The 25,917-nt window shown below is 41.4% G+C and overlaps 4 protein-coding genes across 10 annotated transcripts; 2 read left to right on the forward strand and 2 right to left on the reverse strand.

Annotated features, from left to right (window-relative positions):
• Window positions 1-283: 283 nt before the first annotated feature.
• Window positions 284-13,692, reverse strand: raf1a (Raf-1 proto-oncogene, serine/threonine kinase a). 4 transcript variants are annotated; one of them, XM_046395548.1, is made up of 18 exons: window positions 12,198-12,690; window positions 10,055-10,281; window positions 9,786-9,898; window positions 9,546-9,648; window positions 9,300-9,457; window positions 8,692-8,781; window positions 6,693-6,846; window positions 6,088-6,207; window positions 5,885-5,909; window positions 5,154-5,269; window positions 3,920-4,037; window positions 3,635-3,719; window positions 3,302-3,478; window positions 3,177-3,223; window positions 2,935-3,053; window positions 2,691-2,822; window positions 1,665-1,799; window positions 284-1,559 (listed from the first exon to the last, which is right to left on the reverse strand). In XM_046395548.1, exons 2-18 carry the CDS (start codon window positions 10,253-10,255, stop codon window positions 1,419-1,421), a joined length of 2,034 nt encoding a protein of 677 aa, XP_046251504.1. In that variant the 5' UTR covers window positions 10,256-10,281; window positions 12,198-12,690; the 3' UTR covers window positions 284-1,418. The 4 variants fall into 4 exon arrangements, with proteins under 4 accessions (XP_046251504.1, XP_046251503.1, XP_046251502.1 ...); XM_046395547.1 differs by lacking the exons at window positions 6,088-6,207; window positions 12,198-12,690 and adding an exon at window positions 13,391-13,692; XM_046395546.1 differs by lacking the exon at window positions 6,088-6,207 and having other exon boundaries at window positions 12,183-12,688.
• Window positions 13,693-14,925: 1,233 nt separating this feature from the next.
• On the forward strand, window positions 14,926-19,146 carry cnbpa (CCHC-type zinc finger, nucleic acid binding protein a). Of its 2 annotated transcripts, none has more exons than XM_046395553.1 (5): window positions 14,926-15,074; window positions 17,167-17,290; window positions 17,523-17,588; window positions 17,833-18,031; window positions 18,158-19,146. In XM_046395553.1, the coding sequence occupies exons 2-5, from the start codon at window positions 17,170-17,172 to the stop codon at window positions 18,273-18,275; spliced, it is 504 nt and encodes a 167-aa protein (XP_046251509.1). In that variant the 5' UTR covers window positions 14,926-15,074; window positions 17,167-17,169; the 3' UTR covers window positions 18,276-19,146. The 2 variants fall into 2 exon arrangements, with proteins under 2 accessions (XP_046251509.1, XP_046251510.1); XM_046395554.1 differs by having other exon boundaries at window positions 17,167-17,284.
• Window positions 18,838-25,571, reverse strand: gp9 (glycoprotein IX (platelet)). 2 transcript variants are annotated; one of them, XR_006843992.1, is made up of 4 exons: window positions 25,377-25,571; window positions 24,219-25,027; window positions 21,029-22,467; window positions 18,838-19,955 (listed from the first exon to the last, which is right to left on the reverse strand). XR_006843992.1 is itself a non-coding variant. In XM_046395552.1 (2 exons), exon 2 carries the CDS (start codon window positions 25,024-25,026, stop codon window positions 24,220-24,222), a length of 807 nt encoding a protein of 268 aa, XP_046251508.1. In that variant the 5' UTR covers window position 25,027; window positions 25,377-25,570; the 3' UTR covers window positions 24,025-24,219. The 2 variants fall into 2 exon arrangements, 1 of the variants encoding a protein (XP_046251508.1); XM_046395552.1 differs by lacking the exons at window positions 18,838-19,955; window positions 21,029-22,467 and having other exon boundaries at window positions 24,025-25,027; window positions 25,377-25,570.
• LOC124062699 (haloacid dehalogenase-like hydrolase domain-containing 5) lies at window positions 19,931-24,140 on the forward strand. Of its 2 annotated transcripts, XM_046395550.1 has the most exons (9): window positions 19,931-20,199; window positions 21,054-21,257; window positions 21,390-21,502; window positions 21,597-21,690; window positions 21,799-21,832; window positions 21,951-22,125; window positions 22,258-22,313; window positions 22,377-22,446; window positions 22,965-24,140. In XM_046395550.1, the coding sequence occupies exons 1-9, from the start codon at window positions 20,080-20,082 to the stop codon at window positions 23,359-23,361; spliced, it is 1,263 nt and encodes a 420-aa protein (XP_046251506.1). In that variant the 5' UTR covers window positions 19,931-20,079; the 3' UTR covers window positions 23,362-24,140. The 2 variants fall into 2 exon arrangements, with proteins under 2 accessions (XP_046251506.1, XP_046251505.1); XM_046395549.1 differs by having other exon boundaries at window positions 22,258-22,446.
• Window positions 25,572-25,917: the final 346 nt, after the last annotated feature.

Genomic DNA, 25,917 nt, shown 5'->3' on the forward strand with positions numbered 1-25,917 from the left:
CAGCACACAGTGGCATCAGCCAATGGTGGAATCCCCTATTGGTGTGTTGGGACTGGATCCCCTGTGAGGTTACACCACGTTGCCACTGCTACAGCAAACATTACACCCTGCCACCAAGTCTTGCACATGTCTGGGATTTTACTGTGTTTGAGAACAAGAAGAGAGGCTGTATAATCTAATGTCCGCTGCCCACCTCACCTGCTTCAAACATGTTCGGTAAAACATACAGCATACTGATTATTCAATGCTACTCCATACTAAGAAGTAAACAAGATAAACGTCATACATGGCAAAGAAATTTAACTTAATTTTATTAAAATATTGAATAAACAACTTTCTCACCAAGTTCACAATAAAACGTTTAACCTCCTGAAAGAGACGTGATAAACATACAAATTAGTTTCCAAATCAATTTAAATATTTAAGACAACCGCCATATGTCCGGCTCATGATAACCAACTCACGGTGAGGACTGATAAGAGTGTGAATGTGTGTGTGTGTGTGTGTGTGTATCTACAGTTCTCCCACAGCTATGAAGCCAATGAGAAGACTGCTGAAACATAACCATTGCTTTTGATAAAATGTGCAAATTCAATTTTCCCCAACACTTATGCTATCTGCCTGACAGGCCATAACTCTTCCAAAATGACCCCAAAAATAAAGACAGTTAAAAGAAATCAAAAGACAACAAGAAAAACACCAAAAAAAACAAAACAACAACAACAAAAAAAAAAACAATTTCCCATATCTACTCCATTATCATTTAAGACAATGCAAAATTAACTACTACTGTGCAACTAAATGGACTACATCCAACGGCTTTGTTTGTGATAACAAGAGGTGAATTGTGCAGGATTTTAGTCCAGGCTTTGTTTCCTCTTAAGGCATGTAAGCTTTAAAGGTCCTCTTCATCAGGGTGAACAGATAGAAGGGTGTGCTTCACATCACAGAAACCAAGTCAAGAGGGACACATCTGTCCTCCTCTAGATCTTCCTTCAGTGTCCATTTTATTGTTGCCTTAAGTAGGCGTGCTTGCGTGCATGTATGTATGTATTTACAAATTTTCCCAAATGCTTTGCCGCCGTTGAGCCCCCGCATATTTCTCAGTGCGTGCAGTAATAAGCAAGGCACCACTCTGATGTATCTTACGCCAGCCTCTTCATGAGTGCATCCCACCCGCAATCCATCAAGACTCACTCCCTTCCATCGTAAATCTCAGATGGGCTTCCCCTCTGCACTTCTCCCCTATTCTCTCCTATTTTCCTTACATATTTTATTGATTAGCATGGGCTTATGTATGATTGCATTTTTATCTTTAATTCCATATTGGCATCTGTATTTAGAGAATTTGGGCATATCAAGCATTTGGACTATTTTAGATATTTCAAAGAGGAACAGAGCCAGTGCTGTCTGAGCCTCTAGAAAACAGGCAGTCTGGTGGAGGTCAGAGTACAGGCATTGATATCCTCAGTGTGAGAGGCTCTGTGCAGGGACGGTTCTGAGGCACTGCGGTTTATCTTAGGGAGGGCATGCTGGAGAAGCTCAATGGAGGACAAGATCTAAAAAAACATGAACAAAAAGAGAGAAAGAAAAAAAGTAGTTTAACATAAAAGCTCTTCGTTCTTTTTAGCTTGAATACTTTGATTTCCAAAACAGTGGCTCACCTGCGGGAAGAGCGGCCTCTCATCCTTGGACTTCTTGATGCAGTCGGCCACCAACCTTTTCATGGCTTTGGGGCAATTCTTGTAGAGCTTACTGAGGTCTGGGGACAAATATCCTCTTCCCACCATGAAGATAATCTGAGAGGAAGTCAGTGTGTGAAATACTGATCACATTTGAAAATATTTTTCTGTTGAACTACCAATCCATGACAGTGCAGCAGTAAGAGACATCTGATCAGTCCTCAATCAGCAGTCCACCTCAAGATTCTTATTGCCAGTGAGTCAAAGGCATCTAAAACACTGGCGCTACTGTGAAGGCATGAGTGCATGATATTGCAGCGATAAAGGATAACAGCAGTACTCTATGCACTTGCCAGGTCAGCTGAGTACAAAGTCATTCTGCAGTATCAAGGAGAATTTGAGTACACCAGTGGATCATAACAGTACTTAGAGGCACGCTTTGTACAGCCGCTGCAGCCAAATTTATGAAGTAAAGAGTACTGAACAAGGAGCCAGACACGATCCAGACCAGGTCTTGTGGTCTGTGGGAGGACGAAAAACCACAGACACAAACATACGCACACCCATGCACTCTTTTTCTCACACACGAACAGGGTTGTGTTACGGGGTCTAAAATTAGGCCAGTGGCTCCAGGGTGCCCGCCTCTGTTCCATGGTGGGCCTTAGGCCAGCTCCACAACCCCCTTCAGACAGCGACCCAGTGTCTTTCCACCACCTTCTGGCCTGGGCTCGCGGCCCGACATGGGGACTCAGGCAAGGACGTGTGTTTTCGACACACTTCTGAGCGTGGGCTTACAGCTCAGATCTAATCTGAAGACCAAATCTAACAAGGTAGCAAAAATTTGCAAACCTTAAGATTTAGCAAATGTGTTGTGCAAAACAAAACAGTTACAGAGTATGTGGAGAGCAACTCATTATAGCATCAAAATGTCATGTATATCCACTGCTGTATCACTAAACTATTGCCGCCTGACATGCAGTACAACATATATAAATGATGAGACTTTACCTGATCTCGGTTTGCTGTGTGGGAATATGGAAGCTCTCCTGTCATGAGCTCAAAGAGAACAATTCCATAGGAATAGACATCAGACTGGAAGCTGTAGGGATTGTTATCTTGCATCCGGATAACTTCAGGAGCCTGTGGACGTCCAGACAAAAAAACAATTATTTTCTTTTATATTTGTCTATTTACTGTGTTGCACAATTGAAGAAGTATCGACTTTTAACAAAATGAAATCTGTATTACTGACCATCCAGAGAATGGACCCAGAGGGCTGCTCCACCTGATGTGAGCCACTCCACCTGGCCTTCACTGTAGCGAGACCAAAGTCCCCAATTTTCACCGTTAGCCCTTCATGCAGGAAGATATCTAGGCTGCTGTCAAGGAATCACAGCTAAAGCTCTCTGAAGAAACAGATCCTGACCAACATGAGAATACTGTGGTACACTGGGTCATTTTTTCACACACTGAAACGGCGAACAGAAAGGATACTGTTGGACTTCATGTCACGATGAATGATGTTCTTTGCATGCAGATAACTAAAAATGAAAAATGATATTAGTTGACATACATTTTTCACTTGGTTTATAAGAAATGATTGCTCGCTCAAGACTTACTCCATGCCCTGAGCTGTCTGTCTGGCAATGTCTATGAGCTGGATTATCTTGAAGTTTGTCTCCAGGACATGAATATGCTTGTACAGGCTGCTGCCTTCACACCACTGGGTCACAATGGCCAGGTTGTCCTTCGTCATGTAGCCCATGAACAACAGGATGTTGACATGTCGCGTTTTCCTGCGACCAGAGGCAAAGGGGAAGAGGAAATCACCGAAACAAAGATAAGATAAAAGTTTGCAATGAAGGTGATACACCAGGAATTCAACAATTTGCAATTGCTAAAAAAGCTAAAAAACCCAGCTGAAATAACACTGTGTCCATGCAGTTTCTCACCTCAGGACTGCTACTTCATTTCTGAATGCCTGGAATTGCTCTGGTGTGGGGTCAGTCACCTTTAAAATCTTCACTGCTACATCACCTACAACAAATATACTCTGCTCAGTTATCCTTGACCCATAAAACCCACTGTAAGCTCATATGAGAAGCAATGCTGCATGCACACTGATTTGATTTTCCAACCATTATATGTGTGAAGTAGCTCATTTCAAAGTGCAGTGTGAAAATGTGCTAGCAGTTATACCTGAGAAGTGCCCTGCCCCATATGAAATGCATTCCTACCATGCCATTTCCCTTTGTATACAGTTCCAAAGGAGCCTGAACCGATGCGGGAGTGCAGATAAACCTCACTGGCTTCAATCTCCCAGTAGTAACTGGAGTCCCGCTTGTCTCGGGGCCTCTGGAACAACAGAAATCAAAAGGTGCAGCTCATGTGAGACACACAAACTAAACACAAGCAGTCATCATAAACCAACAATCTGCAGGGTAGATTGCAGAGCTGCATGGTATTGCAACAAAACTGACGCTGCAATGTCTTTTTTTTTCTGCATTATGAAAAAGCACAGGAAATTTCACCAGATGCACGCAGTGTGTTATTCATGTACAGATACAGCATTAATCATAATTCTGATCATTGTAAGTAATGTAAAAGTCTATTATCTTCTAACAAATCAAATCCTCCCTCCTACTTCTACCACAGTTGGTTCAGGCTTCTGCCACCCCCTCCACTCGAGTAAAAGACAGATTACTTCTGTAGAAGTAAGTAGGTAAGCTGAAATTTACTCTGAGTAAACTTTACTATGTTGTATTTTTAAAAAGCTTGCGAAAGAACGATTTAATACCTTAATCTTCAGCCACTAAAAACAGTGCATTAACACCTCAACATATACTAAACATAATGAAGTGCACCACAGAGCCTTTCCATCCAAACCAACCACCTCACTGAGTGTAAATAACATAACTTAAACAGTAGACAAAAATCACTGACAACAAATCAAAATGAGTACAAAATATCAATATAATATAAAGTCATCCTCAATCTGCTCCAGTTTAGAGGTAGGGGTTAAACTTCTCTGCTCATTCACAATATGTTCACAATTTGTCCCACAGTCACAACTGATTATCAAATTGTCAAAAACAACAGAAAAGCCCTCTCACACCTCACTGGAGGTAGAAGTGCCAAACTGAACGACAGGATCCACCATGAGCATCTTTGACAGTGCATGAAGAATGCAGTCGTGTCTGATTTTAGTCACAACCCTCACACCCCCGACACGTTTGTATCTCTGGACATGTAGCTACGCAGCCAAACCAGCAGCTACATCTCTGTTGCGGTAGCTGCGGCATGCAACAGTCTTAATCTGTAGCAGTACAAGTACTGCGAAGTACAATACTTGAGAAAACAATTGCTGATGAGTGAGTGAATGAGTAGAATTAGACGGATTAGCTCACAAAAAAAACTATTAGAGGAAAGAGAGTAAATGTTATTCGTATGTATACAAGATATGGAACTTACTATTTTATTTTTCTCCTGAGTGTTGAAGGACGGGGCCCTCTCTCGCTGGGCAGGAGCAGGAACTTTGGACTGGGACTGGGACCAGCCTGTTGGACTCTGGTTGGGGGAACTGCCCGCTTCAGGAATACAGAGCGAAAGGATGAAAGACTTTGTTCAAAATAACTTCACACATTATAAAGGGAATTCTGCATAAAAGACTATATAGTGTGTCAGATGGGATAAATGAACTTTTCAGGATACCACTAAATGGGATATAAGGATTCTCTCTACACATTCAGCAAACACTAGAAAAAGACAAACCGAAAATATGGTGAATACTGGACAATTTGGCTTGCAACGCTTCACTTTGGCCCAGTGCTCTGCCCTTTGTGTTTTATATTTGATGCTTGTGACAGGCTCACCCTCCAAACAGAGAGCTATGATAAGTTATGACAGTAAAATACGCCATGTAAATCAAATGTTTAGCCTATCACATGCAGATTAGTCTCGCATTACCAGCTTCTACCGCTTAGCTTTTCACAGTCAATTTAATATTATGAGTAGACCTCAATTTCATATGCCCTGATGATGAATTAAAAGTTTGGAGGCAGACAGGGATGGCTAAAGGGTCAATTCACAAAGTTTTACCGTAAATGAATGCACAAAAGGGGAACTTTGTGGTGAAGGGTTGAGGTGTGATGCAGCACAAAAGCACACAACATGATAAGACATGATGCAAAGTGAGCACGTACCTGAGTCATGATCACGCATCGCATCCTAAGGGGGAAAAAGAACACAGAGACAAACTTCTGTTGACGTGTTAAACAGAAAAGCACATGCTGTGCTGTCATGATTTGTCACTCACTCGTTTGACTTCAGTACTAAGATGTGAATGCAGATAGTCTGTTTGCAATGCATGCAATTCAGACCGCACACAGACACTCTGCTTTCTAACCTTTTCTGGACTCTCAGATGAGGCCTCAACAAAAGGCTGGGAGAAGTGCACAATACCTACTTTCCTCTTCAACCAGAATCTATGGCACCAGGAGCTGGGGGAGGTATTGAGGCAGTCTAGCTGCTCCCCAGCAGGGCACAATACAACAGGCCAGTGAGGAAAAGGGGGGAAAAGTGAGACAGTAAAGGAAAGTGAGGAAGGAAGAATGACAAGAGTGATGCCCAAGTTTCTACCTGAACAAAGTGCAGGGAAAATATTCTACAAAAGCATGCAACACTAGTAACCTGATTATGCAAGAACCTCGGCAATGAAAAAAGCAGAAACTAGCACTGAACAGGGGGAAGTCGAGTGTCGCACATTTTAAAGTCACTAAAATGAGATGGCATCGGGGGAGTTACACAAAAACAGGCTTAACCCAGGCCAGGTGGATTACTTAACGCAAAGGTAGATAAGAGGTAGATAAGAGGTAGAAAAGAAGCAAGGCGAGGATAGTTGGAATGTCTGAGATGTACGTAGGAAGGCAAGATCACTCTCAAGCACGAGATATTTTAGGAGTGGCTTGAACCTACAGGAGTACCCAAGGGGCCCAGATGGTGTGTAGTTACCTCAATCATGCTGCTGTCTACAGGCAGGGTGGTGCTAACCATGTGCACATTGGGTGTAGAAGTGGAGCGCTGCCTCTGAGAGAGACCACCACCTGTGGGTGGGTAGGACGTGGTGTAGTTGAAGGCATGAGGGGTGGAATATCGATGAGCTGAGCTGTGAAAGCGCAAATGGATCAAACATAAGAACAGAGCAACTCTTGGTTGTGTCTTTTGCAGCAAAGTGACACCCATCAGTCTGAATTTGTGACACTGAATTTGTGACTTCTTCAAAAAAATGCACTGGCGTGGGTGTGGTTTTGGTTGGTGCAGGAGCTCTGTGGTTTCATTTCTGTCATTTTCTCTCAGTTACTCCAATCAAGCATCATCTGTTTATGTTGTACCATCAACACACTGGTACAGCACATGAAAAATCAATAAGAAGCAAGCAAGTGAGGAAGTAGTTATTGGTTCATTTTATTTTGGCCTTCCTCTAATCCCTTTTTTGGCTCATTTGACACTGTAGAGGTATTTTGCCCTTGATGTTTGCCAAGATCAGTGTTGGCTCAGATGAAGAGTACAAAGCTCACCAGCCAAAAATGTTAATCTGCAAACAACCCAAATGTTAATCTGACTTGAGATGTTCACTTTCGCAAGAACAAACTCTAACTTTAACAAGTTAAAATATCCAAAAACAAATGAATAAGAACGGTCCCTCATGCCCATATGAGCATCTACTTTGAAATAAGTCAAAATTCTTGGTAAGCTGCAGTTACTGGACTTATAACTGTAATGTTCTGTAGCTGCTGGTTAAAGTGGGGACAGCGGGACCCCAGCTGAATGACGTATATAAACAGAGATGATATTAAATCACACTTAGGACCACGGACTGTACCCATTGAGAACAACCCCCCCCCCCCCCAATTTTTGGCAAAACAAAACTTTGTTTCAAAAGAGTATTTGAGATCGCTCTGCATGGAACAACTTAATACTTTGTGAGTGCTAATTTGGCAGCTCAGAGTGCTTTTAACCATTTTAAGTGCCCCCTGAAACAACAGGCTCTTTTCACGCCTCTTGTTACATCAGCACTTGGATTTCTAAGCCCCCATAAAGCTGAGGACGTCATTAAAAACAGGATTTAATTCAATTCAGATTGAAGTTCTTTACAAATGAGAACACAACTACAAGTGTGTTGCAGTCAAGCATGACAAATAACAGAAGATGACAACCTTAACCTGGTAATATATCTCCATTTCTATTACAACATACTGATCAGAAACCTCAGTTTTATTCCCCAGTAATATACAAATATCAATAAATAGCACCTCAAAAATTAGCTCTCCTTAGAATATCAAAACACGAACTAAACTATCACAGAGGGACACTAAAGCGGGTGATGTCATAAAGTACTTCACAGGCTTCACTCTGGACAAGATCATTTTCAAAGTACACAACATGCACATTCACAAGTACAGCTGTTACAGTCTTTATGTTCTCTCTAAATTAAAGGTTCCTCATGGAGTTTTAATACTCTGATTGCACCAAAAGGGGAAGATTATGATGATGATGATGATTTTTGGCAAGTAAACAAGGATGTAAACAATGCTGGTTTTAAAATACCGGCACTCATAAAAAAATAGCTTTGCAAAGTTTTATGAGGAATGCATTCAACACATTTGTTAGAGCTCAAAAATACTTCTACTACGCATCCTGGTGAGTAGGCCTGAATGTAAACATAAATTTACTTGTTTAAACAAAAACTCTCTTAACTACAAAAAAAAGCAAAAAGGTGTAATTTCACGCTTCTTTCCTCCCATCACAGAAAAGAAGAACTCAATACAGCGAAAGCATTTTCATAGTATGCATTCTGTGTATGCATTAACATGTTTATTTGTATAAACATCATTCATTTGCACCCGAGAATGGGGTGAAAATCATCTTGAGGACCATAACTAACTACTGTTTAGTAAATAAACTAGGAAGATGGGTTATGTACAGCTGAAATATAAAAACATTTCCTCACCTTGGAAACCGTGTTAAGGATTCCCTCATCCGCCGGGATGTCAGCGGGGGCAGAGACGGGGCACCGCTATCACCAGGTGTTGGACACAACCTGAAGATAGAGTGGAATAGAGTGGGAAAGCTTTAATAGTGTACAATGAAGGTCTGAGTGTTTAATCAAATAACAGCTGACCGCTAAAGACTACAATGACTGTCACGTTAAGGGTTTATCGCTTCACTGTCAACGATATGAATCTTTTAATGATTACTGTCAACCCTACAGCCTGCATGCAAATTAGCACTAATAAGCTTCTATTCTCCATGTGAGCATGCAAAGCCATAGCATGCACCTGCCTAGACCTAATCAGGAGATCTGTAGTATGAACAGACTGTTTTCCATACTTTATCTCAACAACAAAAATTCTGACCCACTCCTTCCTCAGATTTAATTACATTAACATTCATGAAAACTTTAAGCTCCCATACAGAGAATCATTTTAAGGTGGCAAGTATGTCTGTCATGTATTTCCATAATTAATTACTCTTAATGTAATGTTCAAAAAGTATTCTTACAAAACATAATGACAAATGACTCACATTATGCTCCCATTACAAGGTGAAAATACTTACAGGAGTTGTCTGATATTGCTCCAGTCCACACACATCGTGGGCACCTTGGTGCTACAATGCTCATGGAATTTGTAGCCACATGTTTGGCAACGGAAACCATTCAAAAGAAACTTCTGGCAAATATCACAGAACGCTAGCTTCAGATATGTTTTACGAACCTGAAAATGACAGAAAAGGTGTGAACGTAATTCTTTAGGAGTGACATTTTTTCAGTTTGAGGGTATCTTAAATGCTTTATGTACTCACAAAATTATGTGTTGTCAAGGGGACATGATCTAAAACCTCCACCAGCAGCTCTTCTCCAATAAGGGAGGTGGAGTCAGTATTCCAATCCATCCGGAGTTTTTTGCTGTTTCAAAAACGAACAAAAGGCTCATGAAGGGATGTCAAAGCATGCAAAATAACTTCAGCAGTTAAAAAGGTGATTTGTGCAATCCTGAACCTTATTTCCCTGATTTCAAATCAATTCAACAGCCTTGAACTCACCTCCTCTGGCCTGGATGCAGCTTGAAGACAGCGCAGCACTGAGGCTGCAGCCCTCGCACCTTTAATGCTTTTATCAGGCAACTGTACAGAGTCATACCTGGTCGCACATTTACCTGAGGGACAAAAAAAAAAAAAAAAGAGTACTCATTTTTCTCTTGCCTGCTAGGATGAAAGGAACTCCATTTACCTTTAGATAACTATGTACCAATGCAGTATTTCTGCAGCTTTAATGAATGTATAGAAATCAGCATTAAAAAAAATCGACTCACCACAGTGCGCTGCTGGTTTGGGAGGTAGACACGGATAGTGCTGCTAGTCTTGGAGTCGGGCATCTTGCTGTCATCTGAGGAGCGACGCTGGCAGGGAAAGCCCTGGACCATGGTTGGGGAAAGGCACGGGCCTTCTAAAGCAGAGTCCTTCATTCCGAAGCCGTTGCTCAGGGTCTTCCATGCTCCCTGGCGGTGCTCCATTAGTAAAGCCGAGTGCTTGCAATGGTCTGAAAAAAAGAAAACAAAACATACACAAACAGCATTATTAGTCCAAATGCTTGAAAGCTCGCATCAACAATTGACTACTTCATTAATATTACATTATTTCTCGTTGTAAGTAAGGATCTTTCACTTGGTGGTGTGGAGACACAGAGTTTGAAACACTGGTCTGCAAAATGAAAGAATGCAACTGTTTCCCATCATGTAAAAAGTCATCTCTGAAAACAGATATCTGCATATGAAGGCAAACATCATTATGCTAAATCGTGGTCAGACTACACCCGATGGGTTCTGAGACTTTGAAAAAGTAGATTAGATTAGTAGATTTTTACATTAATCTCTTTGATGTAATTCCAATGGTGAAAGATTTTCACAGCCAAGAAAAAAAAGTAGCAAAACAAGGATAAGCTTTGATTACACCATCGAGCACTCATTTGATGTAATCTCTAAACATAACTCCATTGTAGGCAACCCACCCTCTTAGATGATGCAGGGCCATTTCAGGGTTACGCCAGTATCTTAGGAGCAAGCCCTTCAAGATTGTGGCAGGAAAAGTAAAGAGAACGTGCACATTCCAACCTGTTTAGTGGTCATATGTGCTTATTAAAACCTGGGCTCAACCCTACACTACATCAAACAACAGTACTACTTTTAAGAATACCACATGTGATTTTTTTTTGGCAACAATTGTCCTCTCCTTTTCATTTGAGAGGGAGCTGCAGAGCAATGTAGACAAACTAATCCACTCAGACCAGGAGAATCTCAGGCCACCACAGAGGTCAGTCGTGTTATTTACAGTATATGCTTTCAACAGACTCTTTCTTCTGCACAGTCAGACAACAGCTCGTAACATACAGTCCAGGATTATTATACCCCCATAAAGAGTCTGGTCAAATAAGACATAAAGGAAAAGAATGTCATTAACTAAATAAAAACAAGTGAGCTACTTGAAAAGACGTTTGTCTTTTGTCAACTAGTCAACTGTAAAAAATAAATAAATAAAAATTCTTATAACTCAAGTTGGACCTGCTCAAACAATACACAGTATTGTTTCACCAATTCTTGGCCTTTCAATGTTTATACTTTCACTCTGCAAAACTTCCAATTATCTCTGGTGTGTCATACAAAGACCTGTTAAGGCTGAGGAGATGATTTACTGCAGTTAGTGGTTAGCTGTCAGAGCAGCAGACATACCGGTATGTCAATAGCATTAAAGAAAAAAAAAAAAGCAGGAACTTGAATGATTGTGGGTCTTCCACCCTTCCCACCGTGCTGCGGGAATTGTGTTCAAAACAATTGCTGTGACCCATCCACAAAAGGGTATCAACAGAAAGAACGTGAAGTCCAGATGAATTAGACTTTACTCCCGTCTGCATGGATCTGTTCGACATAACAGGTCAGTCTGCATAACACAGTCAGATTTACAAACACGACCTGTGCTGCATCCACAAGAGTTTCTCGAACTTGTCTGAAGTATTCAAACGCATTAATGTAGGTGGGATCGGTGTCAGCAGCTTGGCATATTATTTTCTACAGTTGGTGAGACATTAAATCGATTTTAAACGCCGTCGACAGCCTTCAAACCAACTTCGTACCAAACAGATTAGCAAGTGAGCCTACTACTCAACTGCGTGCACGGTTTGCACAGCTATAGGCTAGAAGCTATTAGTAGCTAAGTTACGTGTGTTTTTATAAGGCCTGGTAGGTCCAGTTATTACTGTGAAATTGCCCGTAGGCCCTCAGAGGCGAACTATATCGTTAAACTTGAGTGCACAGCTCTCGCCCTCCATTCAAATTTCACTTGTCCAAATGCGTGTCTTGGTCGTGTGTCTCAAGGAGAAGCAGTTTAACGGTTGTAGTTAGCATTTCAAACGTAACAGAGTGAGTAGCAATGCTAGGGAGCCAGTACCTCGTAGAAGCTTACCAAGAGAAGTTAGAAAAGTTGTGCTCCGCCATAACTTCAGGAAAAAGTGGCGTCGGTGACATCATCATATTTGCAACGCATTCAAAGAAAAGGGAAAAAAGTCGAAGACGGAAAACACGCTCTGAAACTGTATCAAATAATCTTTCATCCGGTAAATGTAAGACGTGAAGGTCATAGGCGGGTCTGTTTTACGAGCCACCTAATAGGCTATAATAGAGGAAAACTTTTATCTCACAGTCGCGGTAAATGCGAAAAAAAAAAATCCGTCGGAGCCTCAAAGTGACACGACGAGGGATACTCTTTTAGTCCCCTGAAGCACTTTCAAATTAAAACTCCCACTGAGCTGCTCGCTAATGCCTCGCTTTTCAATCAATATTTACGTTGCTCAGAAGAAGGTGAAAAGGTTTGAGTTGGTGTCGTGCGTCCGTCTGACGCCAGTGATTGAAACAGGACCTTGCAGTCATAACAAGAGTTGCAAGCATCACTCACACTGCGCAACTACGGTAAAAGTTAAGCCCTCCCACTTTGGCTAAACAGTTGTTTTTGCTTAGAAAACGCCAACTCTATATATTTTTTTAAATTTTAGATTCTTAATATATGACCATGTTTTACATGTATTTAAAGTCATATTCTGTAGCCTGTATGTCGCCGATGAGCTCACACTGGCAATGGTTAATTTAAAGTCTCTCAGTCTAATGCATAGGAAACATCGATATGATTTTTAATGCCTGTTCGTTAAAGTATTAGTTGCAACTGAGTCTTTTGAAAAGCAAATAATCGGTCCACTACCGGTTTGGGGGAAACGAGTAATCGTTATTAACTACAAGTGCGCCATCATCTGGAGATTTGAAGACATTGCAGGGTTGTAGTATTGGAAATTATTGAAGGCTTCCTGGTGTTCCCGAGAGTCAAGAAGAAGAAGAAGAACCAGCAATTTAAGCATAATAATTGGTCAAATGAATAAAGAAAGAGACAACTTGCCCTGGGCTAAAGCATGTAGGCTTACGCTACAGTCAGAAATAAGTTCAAACTATCGCTAAGGGGGCCGATTTTTTTAACTGCCAGAAAAGCATTATTGTTAAGTTTATGTGAATGTTAACCTAAAAAAAAATCTAAACAGGCTCAAAGCTTTGGTTAGCCAAGAACCCAGCTTATTCTTCTCCCTGAAACAATGCGTCCCGCTCCATGCTCACCATGTATTCACCATCTCCGTGGCATCCTGGTCTGGGTCCCCCGAGGCACCCTTATCACAGTTTCAGCAAACTGAAGTTGACATCATCTGAGAATAAAACAGCTTCATCAACATACCGCTCGGTATGCCTTGATGGATCCGGCATACATTGTTTCCATAAGGCAGCAGTTTTAACTAGAAATCTAAATCACAATTCCATGTCACAATTTGCATCCAAATTGTACTTTTATTCTACCCAACATGGCTTTACAATTTGGTCTACTTTACTGGAAATTGCATTTTCTTACGGATATTCGATCTAACAAATACCAAAAATGCCAAATACTGTTTGTGTGAGGGTGAGGGCAGGGCTTTGTGACTGTGGAGGGTTTTAAGGTACTCCACCCAACATGCAACAGCACCGCCGTGTTTCAGCCAACGCGGGATGTTATAGTGATACACCTCTTAATCAGTTCAAAAATGTGCACCACGGGTTGTGATATTTTCCCCTGCTGCGTGTTAAACATTGCCAGTTACAGAATGAAGACCACAGGAAATAACAATAGCCATCTCAGAGCGTTTACAACCAAGGCCACCTTAAGACTGAGATGAATGCATCTTTCCCCACTTATTGATCTGACTGAGCACTCAGGCGAGTTAGCTGAGATGCTTGCAGCTCGCATCGGATTGTTGTCTCTATCAGTTCTCTTGATGCAATCAGGACTCGTTAAAAAGCAGGTTCTGCACCAGAGTTATAGACCATGTTTGTGAAATCACGATTCTGAAACACATGCACACCACAGTTTGAACATTTTGATCACAGATTGTTTTAGGGATATTCACAGTCTTGTTTTAGTTCCAAGAAATTTCTGTGACTGATGCTCCAGCATTTCTCACACACTAAAACTTCACTTTTTTTAACTTGATAATTTGTGTGAACATCGTCATCTGCCTGGCTAAATGAAAACCTCATACAGACATCCTTATAGAGGTTGTTGCACTGACTCAGTAAACAATGCTGCTTCTGAGATATGAATATATCAGGAAAGAAAGTTAGCTGAAAGGGGTGAATGAAAAGATCAAATTTAGTCTTATATAAAATAAAATACAAATACAAATCCATACAATAGCTATTAAACTCAAACTTAAATTGAAATTGCTGTAAGCTTTACAGAAACCTACAACATTACGTTTATATGCAAATGCTGTTACTAATGATTACATGAAACTATTTCAACTTTACAAGTTTCCTGTGAAAATATGAACAATAGTCACTTTATGCTCTCTCTCTCCATCTCTATTTATCTATCTATCTATCTATATATATTATAGTAAGAATTTACATTATTAATATTATTATTTACGATTAATCACTGTAGTATCGGAAGTAGTACCAGTTGTAGATAAGCGTGTTACTAATAATATATTCTCTAATGTTTAAGATGTTTTAAATGGTAAAAATTAAGTGGGTTAAATGAGGCCAGTCGGTTTTTGGAAAACAGGGCTATTCTGTATTCATGATTGGCTGATTCATAGAGGCGGTGTCCAGACCTTGTCGTGTTTGATTGGTTGCTTGCAAAATATGCGGCCAATGATCGTGCAGGTTTTTACTGGACACGGTGAATGACAATTCAGGAACTCTTGCTCACACCGCATGTAGCGCAAAGAAGGAGGCGTAAACACTGACAAGCTAGGTAGCCAGCAAGGTAAGCAATAAAAGAGCACCAATATATATTTTATCAGTAGATATTGTATATATGTAAATCTTTAAATTATGACTCGTTAAAACTCATAATAGTCGGGAAATTACGGTTGGTCGGTTTTCTTTTTTTAAAACGCACTCGTTGGCCTGGTCGTAGTAATGGAGCATTGGGTTCTCAGTCCGGCCTGCTAACGTTAGCTCGTCACAAGGACCTTGGTGGCGTGTGCGCCCTGCGCGGGAATTTTTGTTTTTATGGTATATTCGCTTGAATACCAGTCAGAAACCATTTAGGGTAGATCTTTATCACCACAAGTGTTGGATCGACACACTCTTACTGAAGAAAGAAGACCGATCGTCGACTGAACCGTGCTTCTTGATCGTGATCGTGAGGTGGTCCGTTAGCATGTGCTAGGCAGCAGCATTGGTGTCTCGCGAGTGCGCAGAAAAATCAACGTGACTAGGCCAGCGTTAGCGTAGCTTCAACCTTTGGCACTTGATTCTGTTTTGAAAGCACAATAAAACAGTTTGGAGCACGTTGCCTAGTGTACTTACTTGAGGAAGGAATGTCTTTCATTTTCTTTTGAAAGAAAGCCGAGTTGTGTTATAGGCTTGCTCTTTTAGCAGATGTTCATCACAACAGTAAGCGGTGTGACTGCCCCCTGAGGCTAGCATTAGCTGAGTTAGCACAACCTACAGCATGCCCCAATATCGATTCCCAAAGTAGTCAGTAGTGTGTAACACTGAGTTGTCCAAGATAATCTAAACTTTGCTGCGTATACCTGGGTAGAATCTGAACATCGTTATAGTAGAAAAGTCATTTTAATAATAGCAAGTAATAAATTGGGGCCCGGCGTGCACTTGGGTCACCATGGTCATAAATACAAGCAACTATAAATTAGCTTTTACAAAAGTAATTTTAAACTCAACTGCCTCGTTTTACCAGTCTGTGTTGTCTTCTGGGTACCAATTGCAAGGAGTCTGTTTACTCATTAACTCACATTCTTCTTGACTTGATGTCTTTAGCCCCGTCAGCAAACAGAAGTTCGGCCTCACAACATGTTTCCATTGATGAAATCGTGTAAGTTAGCTTTGTAGTTGTAGTCTGATGGCCAGTTATGATAGACACCGCAGCTGCACATGTGCCCCCTTTCTCTGAGCGTAGTTTAGCTCCCCACTTAGTCATTATGCCTGACGTACTCTTGCAGTACTTTTGTGTGAGTTGTGTGCTGTCAGTTGACTCCAACTGGATAGTTTGCGTTAACATTACTGTAAACTGCAACAGAGTTTTCTGAGGTGAAGTACTTAAATATCTCAGGCCTTGTTTTATGTTCACCATCAGATGGTTTTTGATGCCATGGCACTCTGACACTTTGTGTACACTGGTTGCTCTGCGAACAGTCACGTCAGCAACAGCTTTACATTTTCTGTTTTACACCAGCATATATGATTGCATCAGTTAAAATGTAAGAATTGTTGATCAATGAGGTTTTCATTCCACTTGTACTAAATAGCAACACATGTGTTGCAGTTTAAACGCCAAGCCCATTATGTCAGCAAGTGTAATTGTTGGCAAGCAGATTTAGCTACCAGTGATGAGATTAATGTGGCATGTTGATGCTTTTAGGTTTAAAAATTCTACTATGCACGTTAATCATTTGAGAGGCTACTTTATAAACTTTGAGCCAGAATGTAGAAAATAAAATCGGTGAATTGGCATCCATATCCTTTCAGTAAATGCTTGTGTATGTATCAGTATAATGTACAGGTGATTAGCTCGCCCACATGAAATTTGTTTTCATACCAATAAAATGCTGCATTCTGTCTGCCAGAATACTTAATTTGATAGAGGCTGACTTATCAGGGGGCCAAAGTTGCATTTAGTCAGCACAAAACGTTCTGGAAAACCAAGATGTGAATGCCAAGATAATTCTGTTGAGAGGAATTGTGCATTTAGTATGAAAGCCAAGTAAGATGAACGGCCGAAGGTCGCAGTCAGTTGCACCCAGTGTAGACGGTGTGTGAGTTCAAAAGTGCATATAGAAATTTTATTTTAAACTGAAATTTGTTCACTAATATGTGTTTATGTTTTTGATTAGATAATGGAGTTGGGCGGCAACAGCGAGTGCTTTGGATGTGGCCGCTCTGGGCATTGGATCAAGAATTGCCCCAATGCCAGCGGTTCACGTGGACGCAGTGGCAGGGGTCGGGGACGAGGCAAGGGTACTATATGTTACTCAGGCCACACCCATAATAATCTGGGTTACATATTCTTATACTTCACTTATGTAAATCACATATAGCTGTAGTTTGGGTTACACATGGGTCTCAGCACTGCATTCCTCAGGAGAATTTAAGGAGAAACATTTGACATTTGGGGAGGGCCATAAAAAACCATAACCATGTAGTTTTGTTTTTGTCTTCTTTGCATACTAATTGGTCTGTGTCATTACAGAGCTCTTCTGTTATCGGTGTGGAGACCAAGGACACATGGCCAGGGACTGTGACCAAACTGAGGATGGTGAGCATTGTGGTTCTGTTTCTTCGACTTAATTTGTGGTTAACTGAGGTGGTATCTTTGTGTCAACATGATTGCAGAAGTAATTCATTAATTAAGTAATTAGTTGTTACCCAGTTTCCCTTACAGATCAATAAAGTATGATTTTGATTCTGATAATTTGGTACCCCTCCCAGTATCCATGATTTAACATTTATTTAAGTTTTCCTTGAAAATTAACTGTAATGCATATTCCAACCCCCATTAGCATGCTACAACTGCCATAGAAGTGGTCACATTTCCCGGGACTGCAAGGAGCCCAAAAAGGAGAGGGAGCAGCTCTGCTACACCTGTGGCAAAGCTGGCCACATGGCCCGCGACTGTGATCATGCCAATGAGCAGAAGTGCTACTCCTGCGGTGGGTTCGGCCACATCCAGAAACTTTGCGACAAGGTGAAATGTTACAGGTGAGTCTTGACTTATGATCCCCTTTTGGAAACAATACCCCTCGCTTTTCTTGTGTTCACTTTAAATTAACATTGTTTGTCATGTAAATAACTGACAACTTTTCTCTCCCAAACCCCACCCCATAGGTGTGGCGAGATTGGTCACGTTGCTGTGCAGTGCAGTAAAGCCAGTGAGACTAACTGCTACAACTGTGGAAAGGCAGGCCACCTGGCAAAAGACTGCACCATTGAAGCCAGCGCATAATCAGTGCCCTCTGTTGCCCCTCCTTTTTTTCAGATTGATGGTTGGTTGTATTATTTTCTCTGAATCCTCTTCACTGGCCAAAGTATGGCCAACAGAGGCTAGTCCCAGGCCAGTGAGCCTCTCGACATGTAATACAATGAAAGGGGTGAAAAAAAATCTTTCTGCATTCAATACAAAAATGTTTTAGTTTGGTAGCGGTGTTATGTATAATGCTTTGTTAAAGAGCCCCCCTTTCCAAGCCACTGGTGATCAGAGATGAATAAATGGGACTGAACATATGGGAATCTATAGGACCTCTGAGCTTGTGGAAGAGAGCCTCAGTAAAATGAGATAGAAGAAGGGAGTAAATGGAAACCAAACTTCCATGTATGGTTATTTTGGTTTGTTTTAGTGGGATATGAGTTGGTCAAGAGAGTATGACATGGAAACAGTTCATAACATGATGCATTTCAGCCCTACAAGCAGCTAAGCGGGCGATAACAAACTACATGTTATAATGTTAAGATATAAAAAATTTTGGAGGTATTAAAAGAAACACGTTCTTTTATAGCAATCTGTTTACAATATCACTTGGTAGTCCAAGGTAGACATTTCCTTTTAAAATGGCTTTGGAATTTTCTTTTTTTTACCTTGGCAAAAATTAACATCAAGATCAGTTGTCAGAACAGCAGAATTAGGAGTTATTTGGGAATGAAAAATGTTTTCACAGAAATCAAAATGTTATTTTTGTACAATATCACTTAGTAGACTACTGTATAAATACCATTTGCTTGTACTCAGTTTTTAAGTCGGAAGGAAAGTGCAACTGAAGTCCTAGAAAATAGAAATGTAATTTTAAACTATCAATAAAGCTGGAGGAGCACGGGGAGGACCTGTTTGTCTGATTTCGGTTTATAAGATTTAATGCTTGCTGTTTTAAGATGCTTTTCCTTTGCAGAATGTTTATCCTTTCTCAAGTGATCGGCCGTATTAAAAACATTTAACCTGATATGCAAGTTTCTTTGGTGCACAAACATTTTGTTCTCTGGTTTGGTGTGGTTGGCTTTCTTGTTGTTTTCCCTCAGTGAGGAAACAGCAACACGGATAAATTCATATCCGCGTGCTGGCATTATTTTTGTGCAACCACTTTTTAAAAAAAGAAAGGGGGCTGTTGGGAGGGGCTTTCATTTACATGGTCAAAGTGCTAAGGGGATGCTGCTGTCTTTATCAGGAAGGGTCAAATTTCCCTGTCAAATACCTTCAGGCTCCCATGCAGCAAATTTAGCTACCCTGAAACACACACACACACAGATGGCATGAGGAAACGCGTCTGCATTGCGACCCATGAGTAAACCAACTGGTTTTGTGCCCTGGAGGTAAAATGGAGAGAACCTTAATCATTATCCATGTTGTGCCTTACTCGGCATATAAAAGACTTGCCATGAAAGTATACGTATACACGTGCAAATCTGGTGATGGCGATCAGAAAGCTCGTGTCGCAACAGCCCTGTCCTGTGATGGATGGAGACGGTGGTGCATCCAAGAACAGTAAGCGCCACCTCGGAGTCTAAAATGGCAGCGGGATTTGCGGTGCAGATGCAGCTCTCCGGCTCCTTCCGGCTGAGATGCAGTGAGAGACCCTCCTACTCCCCATATGTCGTCATTGGGTCTCGCCCAGTCAAATCATCGGCGAGAAAACATCTGAGGGAAGAAGAAGAAAAAAAAAATCACAAGCTGACCAGCCACGTCGGCCGGAGCGAGCCGGCTTCATGCGGGCTCATTTTGAATTGTTTTCTCTTTTTTAACCAGGTGACAAATAAAGGAGATGAGGGGACTCGTGCCGTTCTCACGCGGCCTGTTCACTCTGAGTAACCGTCAAGCCAGACGAAAAGCTGGGACTGTCGGTTCTCGGTGCGGGTTTTGCGGAACTCAGTCTAACAGCAAGGTATGGTTCGAGCTGTCGATGCGCCTCGGCTCATGCAAACAGTGCGTTTGTTGACAAGGCGACACTTTGTGGCTCGATTTTTTTTTGTTTTGTCACAGTGTATCAGATCGACGTTGCATCGTTGCATGCAACTTTGGCAGATGTGGATGCGATGTCGAGGCGGAAACAACAGGGGATCTTACACGAGGGATAGCAGCAGATGTAGCTTTCTGTTTCTTCTCTCCTGAGGGAAACAATAGCTGATACACTGTGTTCCTTGTTTGTTGTTCCTTGTTTTTCTTAGCCCCAGCAACAGAAAAAAAAATCACAAAGGGACCATTTACATTGATGTTTGGAAAGCTGTAGGATTATTTGTAATATGTTGGCAGTTGAACCAAATACATGTGTACTGCTGTGTCACCGTAGGCGCCCGTTATGGATTCTTTGTGGCTGACCTGTATGTTGCAAAAATAATAAAGGGCCCATGATAATTTAGAGTCAGCCTTGTCACTATTATTTTATTAGATATACACTATAATTTGTGGAAGCAACGTTCATAAACTTATACATATACTCAGTTGGCAACATGATTATAATTCCCCTGCTGTAGATATGGAGCCTTTGATTGTGTGCAGTGTCACAGATTCTCCTGTTTGCATATCAATCATTATTAGCCATTTCGAGTCTTATTATTATTTGGCGAATTAGTTATTTGATGAATCACCATTTCACCCCACCTTTGAACACTTAAACGGTTCGTGTCAGTCACCCTCCCTTTTTCGCTTTGTGTTGCTTGCTTTTTTGTTTGTTTGCTCTTTCCCATGTCTTGCCTGCCGTTAGGCTGACGAACCTGTCTTTGTCCTTCCCTCCTGCAGCAGCAACCACGCTTTGGGCTGTTGTTCGACATCGATGGCGTACTCGTCCGGGGAAGAATGCCAATCCCTGCAGCAAAAAAGGCATTTGAGAAGTTGGTTGACTCTCAGGGAAAATTCGTGGCACCAGTTGTTTTCGTCACAAATGCGGGGAACTGCCTCCGACAAACTAAAGCAGACCAGCTCTCTCACATCCTGGGAGTGCCTGTGAGTTATCAAACTGATGAGAGAATTACAAGCTTCAGGACTGTTCTGTGTAGACCCTTTTTTTAAAACATCAACTTGGTGTCCCTTGTCACTTCTGTCATTAACGTCTCCTGCCACTTGATCCATTTTCAGATTACACAAGATCAAGTCATCATGTCCCATAGTCCACTGAGGATGTTTAAGAAGTTTCATGACAAGTGTGTGCTGGTTTCAGGACAGGGACCAGTTCTGGAAATTGCCAAGAAGTATCCTGAAATCTTTACTTTGTCTTCTCTTTGTGACCCATTTCAATTAGGTTTGCGAAATACTCCTCGTTTGTCCTTAACACTCTGTCTTTAGCGTGGGCTTTAAAAAAGTTGTCAGTATTGATATGCTGAGAGAATCATTTCCATTGCTGGACATGGTGGATCACAACAGGAGACCTAAACTGCCGGTGAGATATTGAAATCGTGTGGATCATAATTTATGCATTGTAGAATCATCAAACTGCTCTTTAGTCACATACAAAAACGTATATTTAGAGTCTTGTCTTTCTCTCCAGTCCAATCCTGTTAGCAACCTTCCTAAGGTTGAAGGTAAGAACATTTACCTTCGTTCATTTCAAAGATTTATCAGCTACCAGTTTCATAGTTGCTTACTGTTGTTTGGTGTTATTGATGTCAATGAGATTTTACTTTTTAATTCCACGTACAGCGGTTGTTTTGTTTGGGGAGCCAATTCGATGGGAAACCAACCTGCAGCTGATTGTTGACATTTTGTTGACCAACGGTAACCTCAGCAGTGCTCACAACACCCAGACGATGCCTCACCTCCCCCTGCTGGCCTGCAACATGGACCTCATGTGGATGGCTGAGGCACATTCTCCAAGGTAACCTTTAAAAATCAGCACCGTCACAGAAGAGTTAAAGAAAGTGTTTCGTTTGTTAACATTAGCAGCTGAAACGCAATCTCTCAAATGTAAATGTATCCATTTGTCTTCCACTTTCTCATTTTGTCTCAGGTTTGGCCATGGGACATTTCTTGTGTGCCTAGAGAACATTTATAAGAAGATAACGGGTAAAGACCTGAAATACGATGCTCTCATGGGAAAGCCCAGTGAGCTGACTTACCATTTTGCAGAGCACCTCATCAGAAGTCAGGCCATGCAGAGGCAGTGGAAACTTCCCATCACTTCCCTTTATGCTATTGGGTAAGACACCAAGATTTTTCCCTGTTTTGCAAACGTAGTTCATATGGAATAAACTGAGGAAGTGGTGAGACTTCAGTGAAAAGAGGCAGGCACAGGTTCTGCATACTAAGCTCGTTGTCCTCGCCTGGCTTTTATTCAGATGATATTGGAAAGTGTGTTCCCTCACATTTTAACTTGTGGGTTTGCAAGTTTAGCAAACTGAAAGCCTCAAGCATTGCCCAAGAATGCGAGTGAAACATCATATGAAAATACAGAAATCCTCTGTCAGTTGCATGTTAGTGAATATCTCACACCTTCCCTTCAGAACTTGCATGTTTCACTTCAACTTTTTATCACGAGTGTTGCTGTTGTGGTGTTACAGCTCTGTGTTTGTTTGTCAGCGTTTTGTAATTGGTTTAATAGCCCCGTTTGTGGAGCGTTATAGAGCAGCAGAAAAATGAACGCATTCCTGCACACATGAGTATCTAGGCTAGATTTGCTCGTACATTGGGTAATCTCTTCCCGTTATGCACCCTCAGGGATAACCTTATGACAGACATCTATGGTGCCAATCTGTATAACCGCTACCTGGAGGAGAGAGTTGCTAGAAAGAACCCCAAAGCCATTGCTAAGATGGTGGCAGCCACAGGGTCCCCTACTGCCGTGCCCCAGGAGGAGGAGATTGACAATCTGCTGGACAGCGAGCTAGTGCTACCCTCTGCCACTTCCTGTAAGTCTGTCCTCGTCTGCACAGGGGTCTACAACCCCAACGCAGAGGTGCCGTCTGATGCAAGTCGCTGCATCAAAGAGACTGTGTTCCATGGGCACCGGGACTTCAGATTTGACCCTGCGTTGGTGGAGCCAGACAACATTGTGCATGATGTGGCTGAGGCCGTTGACCTCATTTTTGAGCAGGAGAAGTTTGTGCCTCAGTGAAAATTTTAAGCCAATAGGTAGATGGGGCATTAAACTGGGTATACCACTTACTGGATCAACCTGTAGGAGCCTAACACTGTGGCAGTTACAAGATATGGGTCATCTTTTTAACTTTCAACATTGTTACAATTGTTACAGCTAGCCATGTAACTGTTACAGTCTAATGCTCTTTTATATTGTTTTTGTGACAGTCCTTAATTACCTGTTTTTCTTTAAGGAAAAGTGTAAGAACGGCCTTATTCAACCCTACTAAGTATTTTTTTAGATGATAGTAATGTTTTAGATAATTACAAATCCTGAAATCATCCTATATTTATTACCAAAATTGAAAAGTGTTTTTAAGAAGCATATTCAGATAACATTTGACCTTTATTCTCAAGGTGACTTTTTATTATTGTATTTTTAGTCATTTGTTTACCCATTTATCCTGGAAAATCTATGCATGAACATGAGAGTGATATTTGTACTGTAAAAACTGTTTGATGTGCAATACTGTCCTCTAATAGAATTATCTGTCTGCATTTTGTCTAGTTGTGAGAACCTTGACCAGTATTTGCACAGATCAGAACCTTTCATCTTTGTTAAATGTTACCAAACCCTGTCATAAACTGTTCATTATAAAACGCAGAAAGTCATTTTTATGCTTTAACAATTTAACAGAAGCAAAATTAAGTGGATATTTATTTCGATACAGTACAATGTACAATGCCCCTTATATGTAGAAATTTACTCATTGTAAATACTGTAACTTAAGAAAATATAAGGATTACTTGCACACATTTTTGCAAACTGTGTTGTTTTTGTCAGTCCTCCCAACACAAAATACATAGGAAATCCATTGTGTAGCAGTTACTGACCTCAACTCTGTTTTCCACTTTTAATATTTTTGTAATTTCGCTGTAATCGATGAATAGGTCCCTCGGATAGGTTTATTTTTATGTTGTGTTTCTTGTGCAGCACATCCACTACTTGAGGCAGTAACTCCATGTTGATAAGGGGCTTTTCAAGATCCTCCGTCCGATGGAGAGACTCAGAGTCCTGGCTGACCTCTGACAGCCCAGTGTGCAGCCTCCTTCTGTGTTTGGGCTTCAGTGAGTGCAAAGAGATGGCCTTGGATCCTGAATGTCTGTCATCTATGTACAAAGTGATGGTGGAAGTTTTGGCTAGCCTCAAACTCCACAGAAGCAGGACAGAGAGGAAGCATAGCATCACTCCCATTATGGCATTAAAAGTCCACTCAGTACAGCTCACCAGGGCACAGGAAGAAAAGTAGTCATCACTGAGTTCAGTGATGGCTTTCTGAGCCACGGAGCGTGGACTGGCACAAGTGGGCTCCTTGGAGACAATAGCCCTGTTTTTCAGCAACCAGTTCCTCAAGTACTGAATCCTACAGTCGCAATGGAATTGGTTCCCGGCGAATGAGACCTTTTCCAGACCAACCAGTCTGTCAAACAAGCCTGGATGCACTGAGGTGAGTAGGTTGTCCTGCACATGAAGCTCTGTGGTGTCTGGGGGCAGATGAGACAGATCCATGAGCTTTAAAGAGCTGCAGTTCACTTTCAGGCCAGCAGGCAGGAGGGCTGAGCACTGGCAGGGTTGACCAGTAGTGGGTGCACATGGTGTGGTCACGAGAAGGAGCACGGCTAAGCTTAAACCAGAGAGCATCCTGTGGGATCAGGAAAATGGTTATTCCCCATTTGCATTGTAGTTCTCAGTTTGCATAGTAATATGAACAGTGAGGTTGCTTTAGAAGACAATAACACTGCAGCATTCAGAAGTCTGTTACATTGGAGTATCCTGAGACGAGACTGCATACTGCTGTGTTTAAATACTAATTAACATTAAGCAACAAATAAAAATTGTCCATCTTCAACATCTTAACTGTTAATGCAAAAAAAATGAATACATTTATCACATGAATGATAATAAATATTCCTGTGCAAAGCATTCAGATGTAGCCAAATGACACAGTGAATGCAAAACCCTTTTTTTTTAAACTAAAAAGGAATACAAACCTTTGAGAGTCACACCAACTTGGAAGTTACTTCCTGTCGCACCAGTCATCCTTTCTCATATCATTATATTTTCACTGGTTAGCTCCAGTGTTCCTTTTGAGTTTAAGATTATTTCAGAGTTGTCCTGAACCTCAAGCTCTCTGTTTTGCAACTGATGTGTTCTGAATAATCACACACCCAGTACAGACCAACGTCAGTCTCAGGGCTGCACCAATAACACTGCACAGTTACAGCGCTTTGACATGAAGGAAATCCATCTGCTTACAGGAGATAAGAGTTAATCTATTAAAAACAGTGGTGTGTGTGTTGGGGGGGTGCTGGCTGGCTCCCCCCACAGTGTTTAGTACAACCACTGCAGTGCTGAGAGCACTGAACAGCAAAATACAGCAGGGAGTATGTGAATGTGAATTTACCTACGAGATATTTTGAAAGCCAAATACTGAATGAGCTTGAAGCCATGAAGAGAAATTTATTCTTAATGGAAGTTCTCAGCTGTAGCGCTGGTTGGACATAAATTGAAGATGAACACCAGAGATCCAAG

The sequence above is a fragment of the Scatophagus argus genome, chromosome 8 (genome assembly GCF_020382885.2).
Source record: "Scatophagus argus isolate fScaArg1 chromosome 8, fScaArg1.pri, whole genome shotgun sequence".
Classification (NCBI taxonomy): domain Eukaryota; kingdom Metazoa; phylum Chordata; class Actinopteri; family Scatophagidae; genus Scatophagus; species Scatophagus argus.